This window comes from Varanus komodoensis, unplaced genomic scaffold (genome assembly GCF_004798865.1).
Source record: "Varanus komodoensis strain SLA01 unplaced genomic scaffold, ASM479886v1 scaffold3, whole genome shotgun sequence".
Lineage (NCBI taxonomy): Eukaryota > Metazoa > Chordata > Lepidosauria > Squamata > Varanidae > Varanus > Varanus komodoensis.
This window is the reverse complement of record NW_025335761.1, coordinates 65083471-65106640: the sequence shown is the minus strand read 5'-3', so window position 1 is coordinate 65106640 and position 23170 is coordinate 65083471. Positions and strand designations below refer to the sequence as shown.

The following is a 23170-nucleotide window of genomic DNA, read 5'->3' as shown; positions in this document are numbered from 1 at the left end:
CTCCACACGGAAAGAAAAGGAGATTGGAGCCCCCACACAACAGGCGTTGGTCTCCACACGGAAAGAAAAGGAGATTGCTCACAAAATGAGCATGTAAAGCAGCTGCAGAATAAACAGGAGCGAGCTCTCTCTGCAGTAAAACCGTTTGTGGAACTCCCCACTCCTGGAGAAAATTCCTCTTTGCAGGACTTCCACAACCGCTTGAAGCCACCCTTCTTCCAAGAAGCTTTGTGGTTTTCTCACTGCAAAGATGTTTTTTTGGTCTGATTTTAGCTTTTTATTTCAGCCTGGTTCTCTGCTGGTTGTGAGTCTGTCACTGTTTACCCATTCTTCAGATTTTTCTATTTTTAGTAGTATTGCTCATATTTAATTGTTCAATGTTTGGCTTTAAATGGCCACTTTGGACATTTCTATAAAGCAAAACTAGTGGTTTGCAATATTAATATTAAGTAATATTAATCACAATCAAAATAATAAATAGAGTTCGTATTAGGGTACACCAGAAAGGATACTGTGGAGTTAGAAAAGATAAATAAATTGAAATGGGCAAGGACTGGAACAACTTCTCCACAAGGGAAGGTCGCAACATCTGGGATAGCTTAGCTTAGAAAAAAGGGGAGGAAAAGAGGTGTGCAAAATGTATTTATTTATTTAAAACTTTTACATGCTGTCCCTTATGCATGGCATCTCGGGACGGCTTACAATCCTAAAAATCAGAGAATACAATAAAACAGTCCATACCAATATAATAAATGACACGTGGTCTGGAGAGAAAGGACAGGGAGATGTTTTTCTCCCTCTCTTGTCAGACAAGAATTCAGGGTCATGCTATGAAGCTGATCGGAAAAGGATTCAGGACAGATAAAAGGGAAGGCACCTCTTCGCACAGCGCATAGATAAGATATGGAATTCTCTTCCACAGAGCTGTGTGGTGGCGACAAATTTGGACGGCTCTGAGAAGAGATTGGACAAATTCGTGCAAGGAAGACTCTCAATGGCTCTTGGTCCCGAGACCTATTGCTACACCCAGGATCAGAGGCAGTGTGCCTGCGTACGCCAGTTGCTGGGGAACATGAGTAGGAGGATGCTAATAGGAGGAGGCAGCCGATTGGCCCCTGTGCAAACAGGAGGCTGGGCTGTGTTCCGATGCTACACAGTTCTTCCGTCCAGATTCAAGCCATGATTACATTGAGATTTTGGTCACTGTTAACTGAGGTTCTGATATAGCAGTTAACGGGGAGGGGTGGCAGGGGGAACCCTGAGCCTTTCCTGCTTGCTCTCAACTCGGGGGGTGGGGGGAGATCACTAAGTGTAAATATCCTCTAATTCAGCTGTTGTTGAAAAAGCCCTATTTCAGAAATTCAAACCCCTCACATTTTGCAACTCGCTGCATTTAAAAGGCGTGCAAACCCAACGCACAATGGAGGCACAGATCCCATGGGGGGGGGGGCATCGCCCGACACACGGGGAGCAATAGCTGCAACGTTTGTTTAAAATAAAGTAGGAGGTCAGCTCTTTCACCGGGCAGTTTCCAGGAGAAAGTGCTGATGGGCACATGTTTACAATTGTGCAAACACTGAATCCCAGGATTTAGAGTCCCCTTTGGAAGTGGTACTGTAAACAATCTTATCACCACGCTTTCTGAGCGCTACAGCTGAAAAAAATAGCTGCAGAGCTCTATCCTACCTTCCGCTCTTTCTGGTGCTCTTTTCCACATTCCAGCCTGGCCTTCTGGGTCCCCCCCCCCGCCCCACACACACACACACTCAGAGACCAATCCCGCACTGCCTCCCTACTGCTCAACAGGGTGAAAGGGCCCCGGGGTCGCCCTAAAATCCAGGAAGACAGCTGCTTCCTTCCACGACTGCAGGAAGCACACTGCATCTGTGCCAAAGCCGGGTACATCCAGTCCTCCACAGTGATGAAACAGATCGGGCTTTTCTTTTTTTAAATAAAAACATAACCATGCAAATATGCTCAAAAGACAAGAAAGGGATCACGAGGCAGCCGAGCAGCAGCAATGGATCATTGGTAAGGTTGCAGGCTTTGCGGTGTTGGGTAAGCCGCTGGTGTTCACGTAATCCACCATGTACCGTCCAGAACCCCTAATGTCTGGTTCTGGATACCAAATATGTAACGGGGCAGTGACCCTGCCAAGCAGGCAGCCAGAAACTAGTTTATCGCCACTGGGTTCCATTTTCAGCACTCAGGAGAGATTCAGTGCCCTGACTATCGCTTTATCTCTCCATCCAAAATACCTAAGAGACATCAGTCCACCTCGTCCTCTTGAAGAACTCAGGTCAGCTTTCCCAACCTGATGGCCTCCGTCCTTTCCCTTGCCTGATGTGAGGGACTCCAGCTCCCATGAACACAGTCAGAGTTCCAGGTTGCAGACGGCTGGGTGAGGCCCACTGGCATCGCTCCATTTTGCATCATCTTGCTAGCTCTGGAAGGACAGCCCCTGAGCTGGGGCTGCTGGCATTTCTGAGGGTTTCCCCACAGTTCCTTCTCCACAGTTATTTTAACTGAGAAGGAAAGCCTCGTTTCTCAAAAAGCTGCATTCTGTTTTTCTTCCCAAACCCTGCAACTGATTGGTATGAACCTGAAAGGGCAAATTTATCATCATCATTATCATCATCGCCGTCGCCGCCACTGCCGCCACCACTGTCATTTGTATGTCACCCCATAACATTAAGTTTTCCAAAAGCTTACAAAAGAGAACTGCAAAAACTGATTTAAAACAACAGTTTAGACCATAAAAATCAATAGCATTTATACAACCGTATAAAGACTCACAGCAAGCATAGAATTAAGATGCAGATGACGCAGGCCAGGTCCACATGCGCAATTTAAGGAAGCGCCAGTGGATACAGAAAGCTGCACCCTAGGCAGCGTGGCTGAGTCTCCCTGCAGGAGTGGCTCCCGATGGAGCCAGATCTGGCGGAGTGTTGCACGCACGTTCAGGTGCCGCAGGCTTTCCCCAACAGAAAGGGGAGGCGGGGGAGAGGAAGGGAGGGGAGCCAGCACACCCCGGCAGCCCTTCACACTTAACATGTGAACTGGAATAGTTGGCACACTAATTCTATTTCCAGAATTCGCCTTTCCTGGGCAGAAGATCTAGCTTAGTTTGCAAAGTTCAGACCCTGACCAACAAAACCCAGCCCAAGCGCTTCCATTTCTCACACCTCCCCAAATGTTCTTGCAGGACCATGCAGGCTTCCATTGGCGGGGGGGTGGGGCAGGCCAAGAGTCCAGCAAAGCCCCGCAACACACCGTCTGCAGAAGAGACTTCTCTCTTCGATGCCACCACCCACGCTTAGTTACCTGAGTCAGAAGGTGCACAGATGCTCTGCCAACTTTCAAAATGCTTCCTTGGGGAGCAGGAAGACAACCAGTGACACTCCCAGTCTGCACTGGCCAAGCAATCTGTCCGTCCGTCCTTCCTCGCAAAGAATACTGCTACATACTATGAGTCAAGAGTGGGCAACACGTGGCCCTCGAGATGGTCTAGCCTACAAGATCCACCAGTCTGAGCTGGCACAGCCAATGAGGAGGGTTGACACAAGTGGGAAGGCCACAAGTTGCCTGCCTCTGGCGTAAGCCAGATCCTCGGATAGGCTGCACAGGCAAATCTCCCTCTGCTGTCCCAAGGATCCTAATGGACTCATTTTTGACGGCTGGGTGGGTTTTTGTTATTCAACTGTTGTGGCTGAACAGAGAGTCAGAAGGCCTGGCTGATCAAAGGAATGATGGCTGCAAAACAACCAGGGAAGACTTGTCGATGTGGCTGTGCTAGCCTGGCCCCAGCTGCAGCCCCCCACCTCCTGCTGCCCTCGCAGCCCCCCCCCCCCGCCTTTCCGAGGGCTGCTTCTCTACAGTCAAGCTGCAGCCTCCCTCCAGTTGGCCTGGGCTCCCAAAGCCTCACCTACAAACCAGCTCTGCTCTGGGCCCACTGTTAAGGGGACTCAGTTAAGCCCCTCCAAGCCCACCCTGGGCCAGTCCCCCCGGGCCGCGCCGACCCTTCACCCCGGCCACAGTCCCGCCCGGACAGTCAGCTCCCTCTGCCATGCCGCTGGCAAATCCTGCGCATTGGCGGGGTCGTGAAAAAGGGGCAGGGCGCACTCGCCAGGCCACCCCTGCACCCATTTGCAAGGCGAATGACAACGCTTCGCCCACAAGGCAAGAAAACCCGCCCTGGCTGCCAGCGGCGTGGGGGCACCCAGCTGCCCTCTGCCGCATGCGGAGCACTCCCCCCTTCTACATGGGCAGAGCCGATTGCGGCTTCCTCGCCCTTCCCCAGCTGGAGTTCAGGAAGAGAAAGCGGTGGCAGGCTCCATTCTACTGATGGGTGTCCGGCTCTCACGGAAAACAGGGGCCGCCTCCGCAGCAGCTTAGAGGGCTCCTTCTCTCTGAACATGCTCCTCTGCCAGAAAGGAAAACGACATCCTCTCGGGAGGGGGCGTGGGCGAGGAGGGACAGAAATAATGCAAGTAACCCTGGGTTCCTACATTGCATAGAAATGTAATAATAATAATAATAATAATAATAATAATAATAATAATAATAATAATATAATTTCCCCTGTGAGCCACAAAGGCAGCTCCCGATTTTGCAAAACGGGCAGCGTTGCAATGGAGGGAAGGGAGATAAAAATGCGTGAGCTACTCGATAAAATCTGTGAGCCTCGCTGAGGGGGGTGTGAAGAAGGAAGGGACCCTCCCCCGAAAGACAGAGGGCTGGAGGTTTGGTCTCCATGTACTCAGGACCACAGCAGCTGCCTTCCATGGACCGAGTCCCCGCTGTCAACATGGCCGGCAGCCCACGGCCCTCTGGAGTTTCGGTGGGATTCCTTCCCAGCTCGACCTGGACACGCTGGGATCAAACCTGGGGCCTCCTGCAAGGGCGTGTGTGCTGCCGTTGAGCCACAACCCCTCATGGAGTCGAACCATCTCCCAAACTACTGAGGAAAATCTGAGGGTGGGGCATTTTCCGCTGAAGCTTGGGACCCTGCTCTCCCCATCCAGGCCACTGGGAGCAATGGAGCAGAGACTACAAGCGTGCTTAAATCTTCTAGTAACACCCCCTGAATTCTCAAGGAGCCCAAATATTCCCCCATCAGGGGCCAGAACAGTCTGTCTTGCCCAGAGGTACGCAGAAACAGAGAAACAGAGCGAGTCAGAAGGGGTCTCCCGGGTCATCTAGTCTGACCTCCGGCACCAGGTACAAATGATCTAAAACAAGACTGCAGTGCCTCTTACAGCCTGTGAGCCAAATTCCACTTCAGAGAGTGTCCGGGGGGGGGGGGGGGGGGGGGGGGGGGGGGGGGAATGGGGGGGAGCACATCCCTCTAGAGTAAGGCTATTAGGCAAGGCCTCAGTGGGTATGCAGCAAACTCCAATGGCTGGTGACCACATGGGCATCTGGAAGTATCCCCTAAAACAGGTCTGTGCTGGGACTCAGCCTTTCCAGAACACACCCAAGACAACATATTAAATAACCTTTGTTTGGAATCCATGAATCATTTCTCTTCCATACAGGTGAAATTGTGCAGGACGGACTTTTTTAGACCACACCACAGCTAAAATTTGGTGCAGCTGCCTAGAAATAGGACATTGCTTTGGAGACCCAAGTGTGCCAGCTGTTGTCCCACAATGTGGGGCAAAGAAGCAGTTTTATGTGGGACCCCTTTTTCATTTTCTTTTTGGGCGAGGTTGTCAGTGGCCAATGAGGACTGCCATCTGTTGATGGCAGAACAGGGAAACAGGAACTGGATTCTTTAATTTCTGCTAGATTCACTCTCTTCCCAAACAGGTTTGTCTTCTTGAACTGAGCAGAGCAAACAAGGGGGTGGGGGAGCCAGAACCTTAAGTGACGTTCAGGGTGGTGCAAATTCCAGCAGAAGAATTTATTTTTTCTTTGAGCCATGTCCTTCAGCCTAAGAAAGGGCTTTCCAGAAAGCAAGTAAAGTCAACATAAAAAGATCAAGTGGAACATCAAAACCAATTAAATCCATCACAAAACTTGCAAATGTCAATTTAAAATGTACGAAGCAGCAGTACAAAAACCCCAGAATTCGGCTAATTTAGGCTCAATGCTTGGCAAAAATGAAGAAAGCCAGCCACATGGGAAGAGACTTAAGAACAGAACACACTCTGCTTCCAGGGATGATCAACAATTGTTTTGGCTGTTCCAAGACTTCTCCAGTGGAATCATGCCAGTTGCTTAAATATGTCTAGACTAGATGGATCTTGCTCCCCCCACAAAAAATTCCTAGTCTATATGGTACTGTTTTCCATATTTTTTTCAAACACGGTTTCTTGCACATTAGTGGAAGGGCACACAAGAGCTGGGAGCAGCGCAAGACCAGTACATCAACGTGAATACCTAAACTGACCAGTGGACTGTATAGCCCAGTACTGACTGTTCGTGGTCTTCCAGGATTTCGGACAGAGAGGTGTCCCCTTCTCATCACCAGCTACCTGATCTTCTCACCTGGGTGTTCCACATGCAAAGCATATGCGCTACCACTGCGCAGAAATGGATTTTACCAACGTGCAAAATGTTGACTTAAGATGGTTTTGACCAACCTCACATAAATTTCCAGCACTTATATGATCAGCTAGAAGCAGCACGATGGACCCAAAAGTGAGCGAGTGAACACACACTCCCTGGACTGAACTGGGAACCGGGTGAGAAAATCAAAGGAAAGCACAAAGATCCACTGGCGCAAGGCAGATTCTGCGGTAGTAACAAGAAGCCGGCAGAAATCATGAATGTAAAGTGGGTGCCGGTACTGAAAAGAGGACACACAACTCCTGCCTTGGATCAGGTCACCTCATGATATGCGTCCTGGAGAATGATGCTTAATAACCTACACAAGACTATCGAGCAGAACAACAGGTGATGTTTCTGATCCTCCAAATCAGACTGAATCAGTTACTCCCCATTAGTGCAAGCTCCAGATCTTGACTGTCGTATGAACCTGCAATCTTCAGCTTGTAGCTGCCCCACAAAACAGAGTTGCAAGCCACAGCTTGATCTTGGTTTCCAACTCTGGTTCCAGGGTCAGGAGAAAGCCAGGCTACCAAAAAGGCCAGGCAATCTGGAAGACCGCCTCCTCCCGTGCAGGCCGACCCAGGATGTAAGGTCAGCCTGAGAGCTGGCCACGGGACTGCCTATTCACAGAGCGCTTTGCTGGCCTGCAAGGCACACCATGGATTTGAGCATGCTTGGGAAGGAAGAAGGGGAGTGTGGAATGCTGGGACACAGCAGAGTCCTTGGAGCCATGCTTCAGGTCAGGAGTGCTGTGGGTGAGGCCACGCCTCGCGTGCTCAGGCCCCCAAAAAGCACTTGAAGCAAAGACAGAACAAGGATTTGCATCATCAGTCCCTGAAACTAAGAGGCAGAAAGATGCCAAAGCACCATTTATTTATCTATCATTTTAGGTTACGATTTAAACATTAGTTTTGTCCTGTTCTTGGATTGGATTTCCTATCTCAATTGAATTGGGGTGCAATTCTATGCTAGTCTTCTTTTCATACTTCAGCTCAATCATCAATTCGAATGGAGACTTGCAGCCAAGAATTCAAAGAAGGCTGAGACTTGGAAGGGGAGCAAGGAAAGGGCTAGAGGATATCATCAAGGGAAAGGATGGTTCTCTGGAGACCAAGGCCAAGAACATTCACACTCCTGTATTCTCGCCCACCCTCCAGATTCTTTGATCAAATCCAGTCAGAACTTGCCCTGGAAGCTTCTGGGTACCTGTTGAGAAGGCAAGACGCATTGAAGAAGACAGTCATGGCAGGGGAAGCTGAAGGCAGCAGCAGGAGGAGACAACCACCAACTGTGAGGTGGCTGAGCTGCATAAAGAACGCCACAGCCTCAAGTTTACAAAAGCTGAGCGAGACTGTGACAGGCAGAACGTTCTGGAAGACTCTTAGGGTCACTGTAAGATGGAGACAACTTGGAGACAAGTTGATGGAACATGATGACAGACATCCGTGCCTGACAACCAGAAAGAGGTGTCAAAGAGCTGACTCCAAAACAACCCATGGAGGAGTGCAGTGATGTGAGGCAGGACGTTTTCCCATGTTGTTTTTTCCCTTAGAAAATTTTCCATAGCTCAAGTGTCTGAGTCTATCCATAGCTGCCTGAGTTGCTGAACTTCCATCAATCATGCTAGAGGAACTAAAAATTGAATATGAACTTCTAGAAGCTCCTCTTCTAAAGCAAGCAACGACAAACCCTCACAAGGTTGTACCAGTGGAGGAGCTAAAAAAAATAGCATTTGACAATCCCTTTCTCTGCCATTAGCTGCTGGTTAGGTCCAGATCATTCTTAAACATGGTGTATTTATTTGCCCTCTCTTGCTATCATTCTTTAATAATAACTTGAAGAAAAAAAGAAACTGAAACTGAGAATGTGGATGCTCTTAGTTTTACTTAATAACACAAGAAGAATTATGCTAGGTCAGACCCCGAGGTCTGTCTAGTCCGGAAATCTGTTCCCACAGTGGCTGATCAGCTGCCCACAGTAACCTACAAGTTATTTATCTAAAACATTTCTATACCTATAGGTAGTGATAAGAATGGCTGAAACTGGAGATACTACAGTTACTTCAACAAAGGAAAATTAAACTGGCAATGTAAAATATAGAAGCTGTTTGGGAATATAGGCTAAAAACAGGTATAGTAATTTTTTCTTAAATATAAACAAACTTCATAAGGAAGTATATGCAATTTTCTATTTTTATATTTAAAAACATTCCAGTGAAATAATTTCCACATAAAGCTTTGAATGTGTTTTAATATAACATTTAACCACATTGTGTGGTTACTTTAATTTCCCCTCCCAAAGCAAGAATTTCAGTTCAAGTATTTGTTGCTATTGGGAAAAAAAACGATATGTTTATACTGCACATGAAATTGACATGGCTTACACTAGCTTTGCTAGTAGAAATGAGATGTGTTGTGAGCTAATTGAGGGAGAAAGTGTGTTGGGGAGTGAAAATGAGTCAAACAGACATGCATAACCAGGTAACATTATTTAGCGCACTGGAAAATGTTCTGCAAAATTTCGCAGTGCTATTTTTCCTGGAAAACTCACATCACTGGAAGAGTGTTAAATAAAAGCAGCCTCTTCCAGCTATTGGTATGAGAAAACAGATAAGCCTTATGATAGATGGCACTTGGGGCATAGGAATGGGTGTCACAAGTACAGGTTAGGGGACCAGTGGCTGGAGAGCAGCACTTGTGAAAGGGACCTCGGGGTGCTGGTTGACTGCAGGCTGAACATGAGTCAGCCGTGTGATGCGGTGGCCAAGAGGGTGAATGCCACCCTTGGTTGCATAGCCAGAAGTGTGGCTTCTGGATCGAGAGAGGTGTTACTACCACTCTACACAACTCTGGTGCACCCACAACTGGAGTATTGTGCTCAGTTTTGGGCCCCTCATTACAGGAAGGATATAGCCAGGTTGGAGTCAGTGCAGCGAAGGGCCACAAGGCTGGTGGCCGGTTTGCAGGGGATGCCGTATGAGGCGAGACTGAGGGAACTGGGTCTCTTCAGCCTGGAGGAGACTCAGAGGGAATATGTTGGCGACATGCAGGTATGTGAGGGGGTGTCACACGGAGGTGGGTAGAGACCTGTTCTCCCCCACAGAGGAAGGAAGGACGTGTTCCAACAGAGCAAAGCTCAGGGAGCCAAGGTTCAATTTGGATGCCAGGAAGCACTTCCTGACAGTCAGGACCCTGAGGGTATGGAATGGGCTTCCTCGGGAGGTGGTTGAGGCCCCATCGGTGCAGGTGTTCAAGGACAGGCTGGACGTGCACATGGTGGGCTTGTCATGAGCAGAGCCGGCTGGTGCCGGAGGTCAGACTAGATGGCCCAGGAGGCCCCTTCTGACTCGCTCTGTTTCTATGTTTCTGTGGCAAGATCTGGGAAATTAGATCTTCCCTCCTTAATTGGGAACAACATCCTCTTAAGCAAAACCTGGGAAAGAACCTCCTCACATAAACATGCCCTCCCCACTTCTCAAATGCTTCAAAGAAGTTGAAAAGAGGTTGACAATACATAAATTACCTACAATAAGGCATCTTTCTTAAGTAGGCTAACTTTGCCCCACATATGTAAAGCAAGTGAAGCCCACCTTTGCAAATCCAAAAATATTTCTGCTAATGAATCATTTAAATTTGGTGTAAACAGTTGAAGAATATCTCCGGACACCTGTATTGCAAGATAAGCTATAACATCAAGACACCAAGGAAGTTGCAATTTAGAATTGGGTAATTTAATAAGACTATTGGCATTAATTCAGATTTTGTCCAAGTAATGGTGCAGCCGAAGCCTTGCCAAAGGTGCCCATTCTCATTAATGTTGGCATCTTGAAGAAAAGCAAAAAGCAGCCAGCTGCATATGTGGCTGTCTTAGCCTGTCTAATTCAAGTACCTCAAAGGAAGGAAAAGACCTCTTCTCATTTATCTCTGAGTGTAGGACACCGAACAATGAAGTTCAACCGGAGCACCCCAGATTCAGGCAAGGCACCAGAAAAAACTTCCAAACTGTCAGAGGAATATGACAGTGGAACCCGCTGCCAAGAACATCTCTCCCGCACTAGAGATATTCAAGGCGAAACTGGACAGTCCTCTGAGTGTGGTGACCTGCACTATCCGGGGGCCGGACACGATGGCCACCTCGGCCGCTCCCAGCCCTGCCATTCTGTCAATCGATGAATGCACCCACTCATGCACAAATGTCTATGCATCGCCTGAATGCACACACCAGGGGCTCCCGACACAAACCAAACACCAAGGGGAACAGGACAGCTCTTCCTTGGACCAGTGAAGTGAGAGCCGGTGTGGTGGGACAGCAGGAGGGCTGGGCTGGGAGGCCGAAGGTCCAGGATCTAGTCCCCACAGCCATGGAACTCTGCGGGAGACTTTAGGGCAGTCACTCACTGTCACCCTAAACTACCTCACAGGGTTGTTGTTGTGAAGATACAATGGAGCTAGGCAAGCCTTCTTGAGCTCCTCACAAGTGGAAACAAGGTGGAATATAAAGGCAATATAAAGGTGGAATATAAAGGTAACAACCACAACACTCCTCTTTAGAAAAAGAAATCCTTGCAGGAATTTCACTTGTCATTACTCAAGACTTAGGAGAAAGGTATAAAGTTCTAATTGCTCTTTAAACATTCCACATTAGCTCAACTCTGCCAGAGTCACAAACTCAAATAGCCAATGTAATTTGTTAAATGCTTTCTCAGAAATTACCGCTTCCAAATCAGTTATTCAAGGTGAACAAATCTACCAACAGTCTTTAATTATCTGCACAGGGACTTGGGCAAATAAATCCCTCTGGATCAGAAGGCTCTAGACCTGCTCCTGTCTATCAGCATAAATATCTCTGCATTCACATTGATTAAAGAGATGGGCTTGCAATTTGCACAGTGAATTTACCAGGTTTGGGAATAACAGGTGCATGAGCATCGTATAAGGTGAAGTCTCTCCAGTACACTGGTTTCTGCTCAGCACCGGAAGAGGATGGGACATGTCCCAGGGTCTCACGCAGGCTCAGGTCTTTCCAACTTTGAGACATGTGGATTCTTCCTCCCACTCCTCTGCTTAGTCTGTGGCCTTGGGGGCTGAGCAGCAGCAAATGGGTACACAGCCCCCCAGAAACTCATCCCTCCCCTGCTCCATTAGCAGCCCAGGAGCACCTGCACCTCGGTTATTCTCGTTATGTGCAAATGGGGCCAGTTCGCAGTCCTTTGTTGGGGGTGTATCCTTCCAGCAAAATGATCGGGCAGCTCCTGCCCCAGGTACAGCCTGGTGGGCTGCAGGCCCTGACAGAGACTGGGGTGACATCAAGGACCAAGCAGGGCGAAGCTCTTCTCTCTCTCGCTGGAGCTCCGAGGGCCAGGGGACAAGGCCAACCATCGGAGAGCAGACCCAGCGCCTGCCTGGCTGCCAGGCACAGCTGCAGGGAAGCGTGTCTGGCAGGAAAGCTCATCAGGAAACGGACAGATGATGCCTAACAGGAGAGAGGCCTCACATTTATTTATTTGTTTGTCTGTCCATTCGTTCATCCACTCATTCAATTTATATGTCACCCCACTAGCCACAGGCTCTCTGGGAAGGGGGTCGCCTTTGGGAAGAAAGAATTTCTTCCAGGTGATCCCCGTGAGAACCCTTTTTAAAAGGCTTGCTCCCATCACCTCGCAGTCTAAAAATCCACAGGTGCCTGGTTCAGGTATGTGGCATGACTTATGGTCCTCTGTCTACCCAGACACAAAACGGTCAAGTTCTGGGACCTTTCTCCAATGCCCCCCCCCAGGGAAGCTGGAACGGTGGCCATAAGGAGAGCAGTGGCGGCCCCCCAGTTATGAAGCAAGCTCCCCACTGAGACCTGCCTGGCACCATCTTTACTCTCTTTCAGCACCAGGTAAGGGCCATCAGTACAGGGCATTTAATGGGTTCCTGGAGCTTGCTGATTGTTAGAAAATGTTGAACTGGGCCTTTTTAATGTATATATTCTTCTGTCTTTCCTGTTTCCCATTTGGTTTAAAATGCTGCATTGCCCACTTTTGGGGTTTTAATATGTTTTAATTGGTATATTTTGTTTTAAATATGCTGCTGTAGACCACCCAGACAGCTTCAGCTGCTGGGGAGCACAGAAATTAAATAAATGAATAAACTTATCTGGAAGGCTGACTCTACCCTTGCAAGATTTGATCACGTAGTTGCCCATTCTGTCGCTCAATACAATCCAAGGAGAGCGTTGGTTGGGAAAGTGCTTGCACAAGAACCACTCAAGGGGCTTTTTTAATCACCAAGAGCTTTTAACTCCAGTACATAATACGTGATAAAACCAAGTATGTTGCTAATGGCATTACAGGAGTCCAGCAACTTTCTCCCATACTTGTTCCTTGATACTAGAGGTACCAGGACAAGAAGTCACTGATATTTACCCTCCGTATCAGCCAACCAAGAAATTATAGAGGTGCCAGGAGGTAAACTATAAACTGAAGCTTCTGCTAAACATATACAGTACACCAATTACCTTTTTCTAAAGCACACAGGGATACTACAGTTGGGTAGGGAAAGGTTTATTCCAGCTGAGCTATTCAACATCCTAAAAGATGATGCAGTTAAAGTGCTACATTCAATAAGCCAGCAGATTTGCAAAACTCAACAGTGGCCACGGGATTGGAAAAAGTCAGTTTACATTCCAATCCCAAAGATGGGCAATGCCAAAGAATGTTCAAACTACTGTACAATTGTGCTCATTTCACACGCTAGCAGTTATGTTCAAAATCCTACAAGCTAGGCTTCAGCAGTATGTTGAGCTAGAACTACCAGAAGCATGGACAAGGTTTTGAAGAGGCAGAGGAACTAGAGATCAAGTTGCCAACATACACTGGATCATGGAGAAAGTAAGGGAGTTCCAGAAAAACATCTACTTCTGCTTCATTGACTATGCTAAAGCCTTTGATTGTGTGGATCACAACAAATTGTGGCAAATTCTTAAAGAGGTGGGAGTACCAGACCATCTTATTTGTCTCGAGAAACCTATATGCGGGTCAAGAAGCAACAGTGAGAACTGGACACGGAACCACTGATTGGTTCAAAATTGAGAAAGGAGTTCGGCAAGGCTGTATACTGTCTCCCTGCCTATTTAACTTATATGCAGAGCACATCATGAGAAAGGCGGGGCTAGATGAATCACCAGTTGGAATTAAAATTGCTGGGAGAAATATCAACAACCTCAGAGGCTTCGGCGAATGGGGCGGCATAGAAATGTTTTAATAAATAAATAAATATGCAGATGATACCATTCTAATTGCAGAAAGTGAAGAGGAACTAAAGAGTCTCTTGATGTGGGTGAAAGAGGAGAGTGCAAAAGTTGGCTTGGAACTCAACATTAAGAAAACAAAGATCATGGCATCCGGTCCTCTCACTTCCTGGCTAATAGTTGGGGAAGAAATGGAGGTAGTGACAGATTTTATTTTCCTGGGCTCCTAGATCACCACAGACAGGGACTGCATCCTAGAAATTAAAAGATGCTTGCTCCTGGGGAGGAAAGCTATGGCAAATCTAGAAAGCATACTAAAAAGCAGAGACATCACCCTGCCAACAAAAGTGCGTATAGTCAAGGCTGTGGTTTTCCCAGTTGCAATGAATGGCTGTGAAAGCTGGACCATAAGGAAGGCTGAGCGCAAAAGGATTGAGGCCTTTGAATTGTGGTGCTGGAGGAGACTCCTGTGAGTCCCTTGGACTGCAAGGCGATCAGACCGGTCAGTCCTAGAGGAGATCGACCCCGACTGCTCTTTAGAAGGCCAGATCCTGAAGATGAAACTCAAATACTTTGGCCACGTAATGAGAAGGAAGGACTCCCTGGAGAAGAGCCTGATGCTGGGAGCAATTGACGGCAAAAGAAGAAGGGGACGGCAGAGGATGAGGTGGCTGGATGGAGTCACTGAGGCAGTGGGTGTGAGCTTAGGTGGACTCCAGGGGATGGTGGAGGACAGGAAGGCCGGGGGAATATTGTCCATGGGGTTGTGTTGGGTCCGACATTGCAAGTAAACAAAAACAAAAGGGAAAGGTTGCACATCGTATCTGCTCATGCAGAAAGAATTGCAATCCCTGGACATCCATGCCTATTTATTTATTCTTTTCTGAAACCCAGACAAGGTTTCTAACCATGCTGCTAAAGTAACACCAGTTGAGCCTTAAGCTGCCATCTCTCTCATTCTTCCAGGCTTCCAAATACCAAGCTGCTCCTTTCACCTCTCTCTCTGAGAACAGCTGATTCTGCATTTTCATGATTTCTGTCTGCTTCTCCAACCTGTTGCCTCTTTAACTGTTTTAGACTTGGACGCTCATCAGCTCCAGGAGCACGCCAATGGCCAAGAACACAAAAACCTGCAGCACAAGACTTCTAGCGAGCACCGGAGAAGCCAAGGTGAAAGGGCCTCTCCTCAGTTGGAGCAGCGGAAAGACCCGAGTGGGAATATTTTGGAAGGCTTTCATTCACGGGGTTGCCAAACTTGACAGTATGTAACAATGACAACAACACCGACAATCACAACAACAAGCAGCTCTGGAGTAGGGATTGCGATTGCACAAAGACCCATAAAAATATGTCCAGGCGACAGTTAAGTTCCACAGTTGCAAAATGCACACAGATGGTGCCATCGCCATGCGCAGACCACAAGGAAATGCTTGGAACGATCAAACCATTACGCAACAGACGCTGAGTCAAGCAGAGAGCTGGGCATGGCTGCTGCACACGCTTCAGTCAACTGGTCTTCTGCACCAAAACCTTTGGACACACTTTCTGGACATTCTTCTGCGGATGTGTTAGGGCAACGACAGAGTTCCTAAACATCCATGGTTTCATTATCCACCTGGAGAATGCCGAGGCTGATTTTGGCCCTGGGAGGCCAGCTCTGGCCCACAGGAGATGGCATGAATTGCAAGTGACTTGCAGGAGAAGCGGAGCTGATGCCCACCTTTCAGGTCACAAATGACTGAACACAGAGGCAGCTGTGGACAGGCACGCAAAGCAAAATCTTTGCCAAGTAATGCGTGTATATTTATTTGCAAGGCTGATCTGAAGGTATGTTTCTTTCCCATGGTGGAGGCACCCTGCCGCCGGAATTCCCTCCCTCCATAGGGCAAGATGCTCCAGCCTGGACAGTGTTTAGGAACCTACCTCTATGCCCAGGCTTTTGCTGATATATTCAGGCTTGCTATCTGCCCATCTTGATAGATTTATTTGTTGCTGCTTTTACCTCTGAACTTATTTTTTAACTATTGTTTTAATGCATTTTATACACTTTATCCATCATTTGATAAAGCAGAAAAGTACAGAAATACTTTAAGTAAAATCAATAAATAAAATCAGATGGAAGGGGTGAATATACTCAGTCAGATACCTATACAAATGTGCACACACTGATGAAGAATCTTTCCTCTAACTTTCCCCCGTCGCTGCCTTTTGATAACCCTGTCATGCAGCCATTCCCTCTTGGCTCCTCGCTGATCCAGCTCTCACAGCTGCAGGCTGTGAAAAGCTAGGTCTGCAGCCCAGCCATCCAGAAATAAATTGAAAAGTCTTAGCAGCTGAGCCAAAATGTAAGCTGAAAAGGAGATCCCTTCTGATTTTAACAGTAACGACAGGCACTGTTCCAGACCCAGCAGGCAATCAGGATCGACCCGTGAGCCATCTGCGTAGCAATCCTGGGACTGGCACCACTCGATCTGAGATGTCAGAGAAATTCTACAACAGGTTTCTATGAATCGGAGCCATGGAGCTGCAGACCAGTTTATTTACTCCCTATAACTTTATGCAAATTTAGACACAGAAAAATAAGAAACTGAAGGAAAAAGCACATGGGGAGGATTCATCCACTTTTCAGGAGTGCAAATCTGGGCATGGCACGCCAACCCATCTGCGCAACATCCAGTTTCATCAAGGCGCCAGACAATCCACACAACGCAGAAGAAACAGACCTAACCAAGTCGGGCAGCCCTGCTTCCAATGGCTCCCCATGAATAAGCCACCAGGTGAGGCACTCGCCCCCCCTCACGCCCACCCCTGCCCTTCCTCCTAGAGCAAGGTGTCCCGGGCATCTCTCTTCCTCCAGCTGGACCACTGGCACGGCTCTCGAAGCGAACGAGCGGCTCTGAAAAGGAGTTCCACTTGTATTCGCATGAGCGTTCCTAGCAGGATCTGCAGGCATGTTCCCATGCCCCACAGCACACAGGCTGGGAAAGGCTGGGAACCGCGGCACGCTCTTCTGCCCAAACACGCCGAGGATTACCGTAGCAAAAACACATGAGCCATGCGGGTTCAGCCCAAGGTTCGTCACATCCCGCATTCTGCGAACGTCGGGGCCGATCCACCGCTTCTTGGAAAGCCGCGAGGAGGACAGGAGGGCAGCAGTGGCAACGCCCTCGCACTCATGCTCTGTGGGCACCTGGAAGGCGGCACGTAGCCACGAGGGAAGGCAAAGCCGAAAGCCTGGCAGAATACAAACAGAGGGGGGAGCAATGCACCGCCTTTGCCTGTTGCCCAGCCCTGCCATGGGGAGCTGTCCCTGAGAGCGTCTCCAAAACTGAACTGGGCTGAGAGAGGTTTCCCACTGCTGCTGCTGCAGAAAGAGGCTCCTGCACCCGGGGGCTGCCACTGAAAAGGCCCTGCTCTGGTTAAGGTCAGTCCATCTAAAATGCAGGCTCAAGCAGCTGATCGTAAGCTGTTGGCATGGGGTGGGTTTCACAGAGAAGGGGGCAGCACTCAAGCTGTGTCAAGTTGTGTGGAGCCGAGGGCGAAGGGCAAGACCTCTTGAAAAAGGGAAAGCGACTTGCGGGTGGTCCGGGGTGGTCAGCCTGCCATTCCTGCAGCCCGAACTTCAAAGAACAACCCAGAGGCAACCCCAGCTGTGTGCACAAGCTCCAACCTGCCCCTGACGGTGCTTCACCCGGCTGCGGGAAGGAGTGCCTGTGCGATGGGGGTGGGGGGGGGCGCATCATGAGGAAGGCATGTGAGATCATCTCTCAGAGGACAACCTCTCTGACTGCAGAGGACAAGCTGAGTGGGAGGCCTGGGGGAACCTGAGTAGCTGTGACAGCTCCCGTCAAGTTAGACTGTGTGGGAAATCGTTCTCCTGTCTCCAAACACCCGCACCATCCCTTCTAAATCCGCAGTGTCTCACTTTGTGCCACTGACAGTCAATGTGGGTGGTTTCACTGCTTCCTAACACAGAAAGCGCCACTCCACGTGCAGCAAAAATTAAACCGGAAGCATCCTGGTCCAGAAGTAGACATACCCTTCTGTGTACCTGCGCCTGCTCTGCTCCCTCATAACCTGCACTGATCCGCCCTCCAACAGCCACCCAGCCCCCTTCCAGCTGCCCTGCCCCTCAGAGGAATACCCCAGGCACCTTTCCAGGAACGGGCAAGCAGAGACATAAGAACCCTGACTGTATAGGCTAGCTTTTCCCAACCCGGCAGCCCTCGGAGGCATTTGGACCGCAGCTCCCAGAATTCCCATCCAGCAGGGCCATTGACTGGGAATTCTGGGTGTTGCAGTCCAAACCCTGGAAGGCACAAGGTTGAGGAGGGCTGGTATAGGCTAAACAGCAACCTTCACATGGACGAGCTGAATGCCTTTGTAGGGCTCCCATCAACCTCAGATAGGATTAAGACGGATGCTCTTTGTTTCCATCCAGGTCAAGGTCCTATGGATTTAAAAGTAGGGTACAGAATCAGCCAAGATGCCCCCACTCAACTGAACATCTACAGCAGACCAGGGCATCGTACAGCCTGCGGGCCACATCCGGCCCGATGGCTGACCCTGACTGGCCCGCATGAGGTCACTGGCAAATTAAAAGTCAATGCAAATATAGATCATTGTAATATAGATGCAAGCAATACAACTGCACTGCTTTTATTTTGAAGGATCTGCTAAACTGAATTGAATTTATTGCTTTTCATGTAATGTTAATGTTTTTGTGAATATTCATTAAATAGTGTTGTTCTGTGCTCCACATTTTCATTGTATCATTGTAATGTTACTGTTTTTATAGATATATATATATTGAGCAGAGCTGTAAGTGTATTGGTCCGGCCCTTAACAACTGTCAAAGTTTCTCATGTGGCCCCATAGGAAAATTAATTGCCCACCCCTGATGTACAGACAAATCCAGCAACAAAAAGAAAAAAAGAGTTGGGGGTCCACTGTATGGCACATTTTGTGACTCTTTTCGGACCTGCACACTTCAAGAGGACCTAACAACGCAGGAACACCAGGACACTGGCAGTAGAAACCGCTCTGCAAATCCTCACCCCAATCTGATTCTCAGAAGGTTTAGGCTATAGGACATCAGGGATAAAAAAGATGGGAGGGAAGGAGGGACGGACCCCTCCTTCCAGCCGTGAACTACTCTGCCCCCTCGGACCACCACTGCATACAGGGTGTTGGCCATCGGACAAACCGCACTTCTGAAGGGGCTTCTGAATATTCCCAGGAATATTCAAAGCAGGTCACTGTTATGAAATCCATGCTGCAGACCTGAGCCAGGAACGCCGAGGTCAAAAAGGCAGCCACTGGCTTCGAGGCCACCTAATCAGCTTATGGCCAAGGGAAGACTAGCACAAAAGGCTTCCTAGCCATCGGTGACTTCTGCGGCTTTCATCACTCACACGCCGCCAGTTATTTCCTTTGGGCTTTTATACCAGCCTTCAAAATAATGCTTCCCCAGGGCCCCTTGTCCCCGCAAATAAAAACGGAGTCGAGAGGCCCCTGCCTGCGTTTCCTCCCTCTGCTCCTCTAATCGTTGCCATGTTCGGCAATGAAGGGGGCATTCTGTGCTTCATGGTGTACAGGTGGCCCCTGTGCCCAGCTCCCCTGTGGGGAAAGAGGTCTCTCTGCTGCTTCAGGCTTTGGTGAATGACTGCAAGGAGGTGCAGGTGGCACAGCGCTGTTGTGGCCGGGGCTACGGAAGGCGGCATCTGATTCTTCCGCCGGAAGCTGCCTTTCCAACTCTTCCAAACTGCTTCAGGGCAGCAAGTCCCCAACCAGGGCGGCTGTACATGCAATCGGGTGACGATGAAGATGGCTTCCGGACCAAAACACACGCCCACAGAACTGAGCACATCCGATACCAACCAAGCGACAAAGTGAATCTGCCTTAATCTGATTTTGCTTCCTGCAAGCTATTCTTAACTTGGTGATAAACTCGTGTCCTTTTAATCAGGCCCTATAAATGCCACATTTCCACAAGAGATAGACAAATACACCTTCACATGTGTTAAGAGAGTCAGGAACACAGGAGGTGGCAGTCTTTTAGCCAAGAGACCTTCCCCTTTGCTAAAGTTTTCGATACTAAGAAGACCCAGGAGAAAAGGTAGGGAAGATGCTTCCTCCCAAGCATCACTCAGCTGCAAAGCATCTTGGAAAATGGGATTTCTTGATATACATAATCAAATCACGTTCATTCTAACTTAGGCCCAAAGCAAAGGACACAGGAGCCTGTTTCTACCAAAGCAAAAATACAAATATCAACATAACTGGAGCAAAGTGATTAAGATCATGAAGACCATTGGAACAATTATGAAGTAATATCCTGAAAAAATTAATCAAGGAAAGGCTGTTTGCTGAGAAAATCCCGGTTCCATTCCACGGAAAGCCAGTTTCTTTGATCTGAACAGCATATACAACGTCACATACATTTGGCTTCCTACATAATTAAGCCACAGAGAATGCCTGTGGCTTAGCAGCAGAGGCTCCCCTTTGCATGCAGAGTGCCCCGGGTTTAACCTTGCGTATCCAGGCTGGGCTGGAAAAATACCTGCTCGAGACCCTGCAGAGCCGCTGCTGCCAGTCAGCCTCCTAAGTACTGAGCTAGAGACACCGAAGGCCTGACTCAGGAGCTGCCTTGGGATCCAGGTGGGTGCAGGGAGGAAGGACATCTAATGAGCTCCCCTTATTTCCAACCCTGGCAAAACAGCTCAGGAGAGGCCCAGCAGGAAGGGCAACCACAACCGTGTCTTTAAGAATCATGCTTAAGTCCCACTCAGCTTCTCTCTGCTTTCCAAGACTGAAGCACTAAATGTCCATTGTGAATCACGCTTTGAGCGAAAGGCTATAAAATAATGCTGACATACGCTAATCCTTTAAAGAAAAGCTGTGTTTCTGAGCATGTGAGATTCTGCTCTGGAGAATTTCAGTTCACGGTGCGATCACAAGAGAGATTGGATGCTAGCCCTAAGGACTAGCATCCAAAGCACAACTTCACATCTTGAATTATTTCACTGCCTTTACCCAATCGACCTGTAGGGCAAGTTCATTAAAAACTTGTGGAACAACCATGTCAGGCAATGGAATCTGGAACACGTACTGGCTGCGGACTCCAAACTGTCAGTAAGGGCTATAGCGGGCTTCACACAAAGACCCCCAGTGGGCAATTGCACTCGATTTCCCAGCCTGGACATGTATCCATGCACAGCAAAAGTGTAACCAAACCGAGATGTGCTGCTGATCACGTGGGCCCGATGCCGTGAGCATCGGCTGATATTTTACCAACCCACAGACTTGGGCCAAGGCAGGCGACAGATAAAGCCCTCCTCTTGCTCAGGAACAAAATCTGTCTTTCCCCTGTATCTGCAGGCAACCACATTAAAGCAGGAATATTCTGTCAGAAAGGCAACATGCCCACCAACTATAATTATGGCACAACTACATGACAGCTCTGACGGAGGATGGGAACGACGTTCCTGGGATTTTTCCAGCAGGGGTAAAAGCTAGCTGCCTCCCCCACTCATTCGCAAGGATCGTGACCCACCAGGAGGCTCCTTTGCCAGGGCTCACTAATATGAATTGCCTGAGCCCACGTGCAGCTTCTGTGCACTTCAGTGGGTTCCACAGAAGCCAGGACACTGTTCCCCAGGGGTCAGGCCTGTTTGTCTCCCAGGTGCTGCAACTTTTAACAGGGCCTCAAATTCGCCGCATCAAAGGCCTATCGCTTCACTGCATGGTTGTTTTTAAAGATCCCATTTAACCAGGGGCATTGCTTCAGTCAGGTACGATCAAGTCAAATGTCTGACTGGATATATCCACCAGAGACTGACGTGCATAAAGAGAAGACAAACCAGAGGTCAGTCACTTATCCTGCAGTGGTGGAAGGTGACCTGATTTTGTCAGAAGCGTTCAGGCACGCTGTACTTTTTCTTAGATGAATGCACGTATCTTGGCCTGGGCGATCGCGGCCCCGCCAATTCCAGGTGCGGTTTCTAAAAGGGGGATTTTGCGCCTTTCCCCCCAACGGCCTGGTCCGGCAGACCAACCCGCACTCTTTCCTCAGGCAGCCAGTCCAATATTTTTTAAAATAGACGTTCCAAGCAAAGCCTTGTCTTTCTCGCCTAATCAGGCCAGGCAGCCTAGCTAACCAGTAGCAGCCTCATCTGTCAAAGCTGAGTCAAGAAGATGGACTCTCACCTGTCCCAAGGCATGAATGTCAACATTAATTCTGAGCAGGGGGGAGTTCTGGAGCCCCCAGAGAGAGCAGATGGGCTTTGCTCTCTCGCTGCTGCTCCTGCTCGGTTTGGCAGCCACAGGAGGGGAGGAAAGAAAAGCTAAACTGAGAAATGCCGACCAATCTAACGGCAAAACCAAGGGAATAATATGCAACGACTCATCATTTAAGAATGTGTTCTGGATTTACCTGTTTGCACAGTCACAACATGTGGCGGTGTGTCGCCTTGCGAGAAAAGGGGACCCTCCCACCACCACAAGCCCTTTGGAAGGTGGCACAGCGGACTGACGGTCGCGCCCTCCCAGCAAGCGAGGGGGCGCTGTCTGCCCCCCTAGAGCAGCCCAACCCGCATACGAGCAGGGAGAGGGGAGATCCCAATCTGTGCCGGACGCGTGGCAGAGGCGGCCCTCACCTTGTAGACATCACCGTACGTGCCGCTCCCCACGCGCTGGACGAGCTCGTAGTCTTGCTGTGGGTTCCGGCGCATGATGTCTCCACTTGACCGGGCCAGAGCATCCATAGCCAGTCAATATGCTCTCCGCTCCCCCCACAAGGGGGAACAGGAGAGGAGCGCAGCTGGGTTGTCTTCCCCTCCTGGATTGCCGGCACCAGGTAAGCGATGCCCTCGGGGTCCTAGCGAGGATACCTGCGCGCCACACGCATGGCTTCAGTCCACTCTTCTTTGGTCCTAAAACATGAAAAGGGAGATTCACCTGGATGCAATTTCTTCACAAAAGGAGAGGCTAATGAGGATGCTTTGGAGCGGGGGACAGAAAAAGCAAACGAACTGCTCTTCTCATTCATTAATATGGGGCACATATGAATTTTGCACAGGACACAGGAAGAAAATCCAGGAAATTGTGCCCCAAGAGGACATTCTGATCTTTCCATCTTAACAATGCCTGAGGAGGGTGCCCCACCTTGCTTTGGGGAACATTTGCCTCTTTACAGGCCAGAAAGAACAGCCTCCCCAAGCCAGACGCAACTGGCCGTCCATCCCGGCTCCAAAAACAGCAGGACTGCAGCATCCACAGCAAGGACATCATGTAGGAACGCAGTATTCTCCCTACTCTGGAGATACGAGGAGTGTGAGAAAAGCATCTTCGCACAGACCAGACCCTTCCCGTGCTTGAGAAA

The 23170-nt window shown here is 49.0% G+C and overlaps 1 protein-coding gene across 3 annotated transcripts in view; it reads right to left on the bottom strand.

The window, feature by feature from the left end:
- MAP4K5 (mitogen-activated protein kinase kinase kinase kinase 5) overlaps window positions 1-22717 on the bottom strand; it is an 80724-nt gene extending 58007 nt beyond the window's left edge. For all 3 annotated transcript variants that reach the window (XR_006415312.1, XM_044436181.1, XM_044436183.1), the window contains exon 1: window positions 22446-22717. Coding sequence is in view for 2 of the 3 variants with exons in the window: in XM_044436181.1 (XP_044292116.1) it covers window positions 22446-22553 (108 nt within the window). In the remaining variant the exon portion in view is untranslated. The remainder of the gene's footprint in view (window positions 1-22445) is intronic.
- Window positions 22718-23170: the final 453 nt, after the last annotated feature.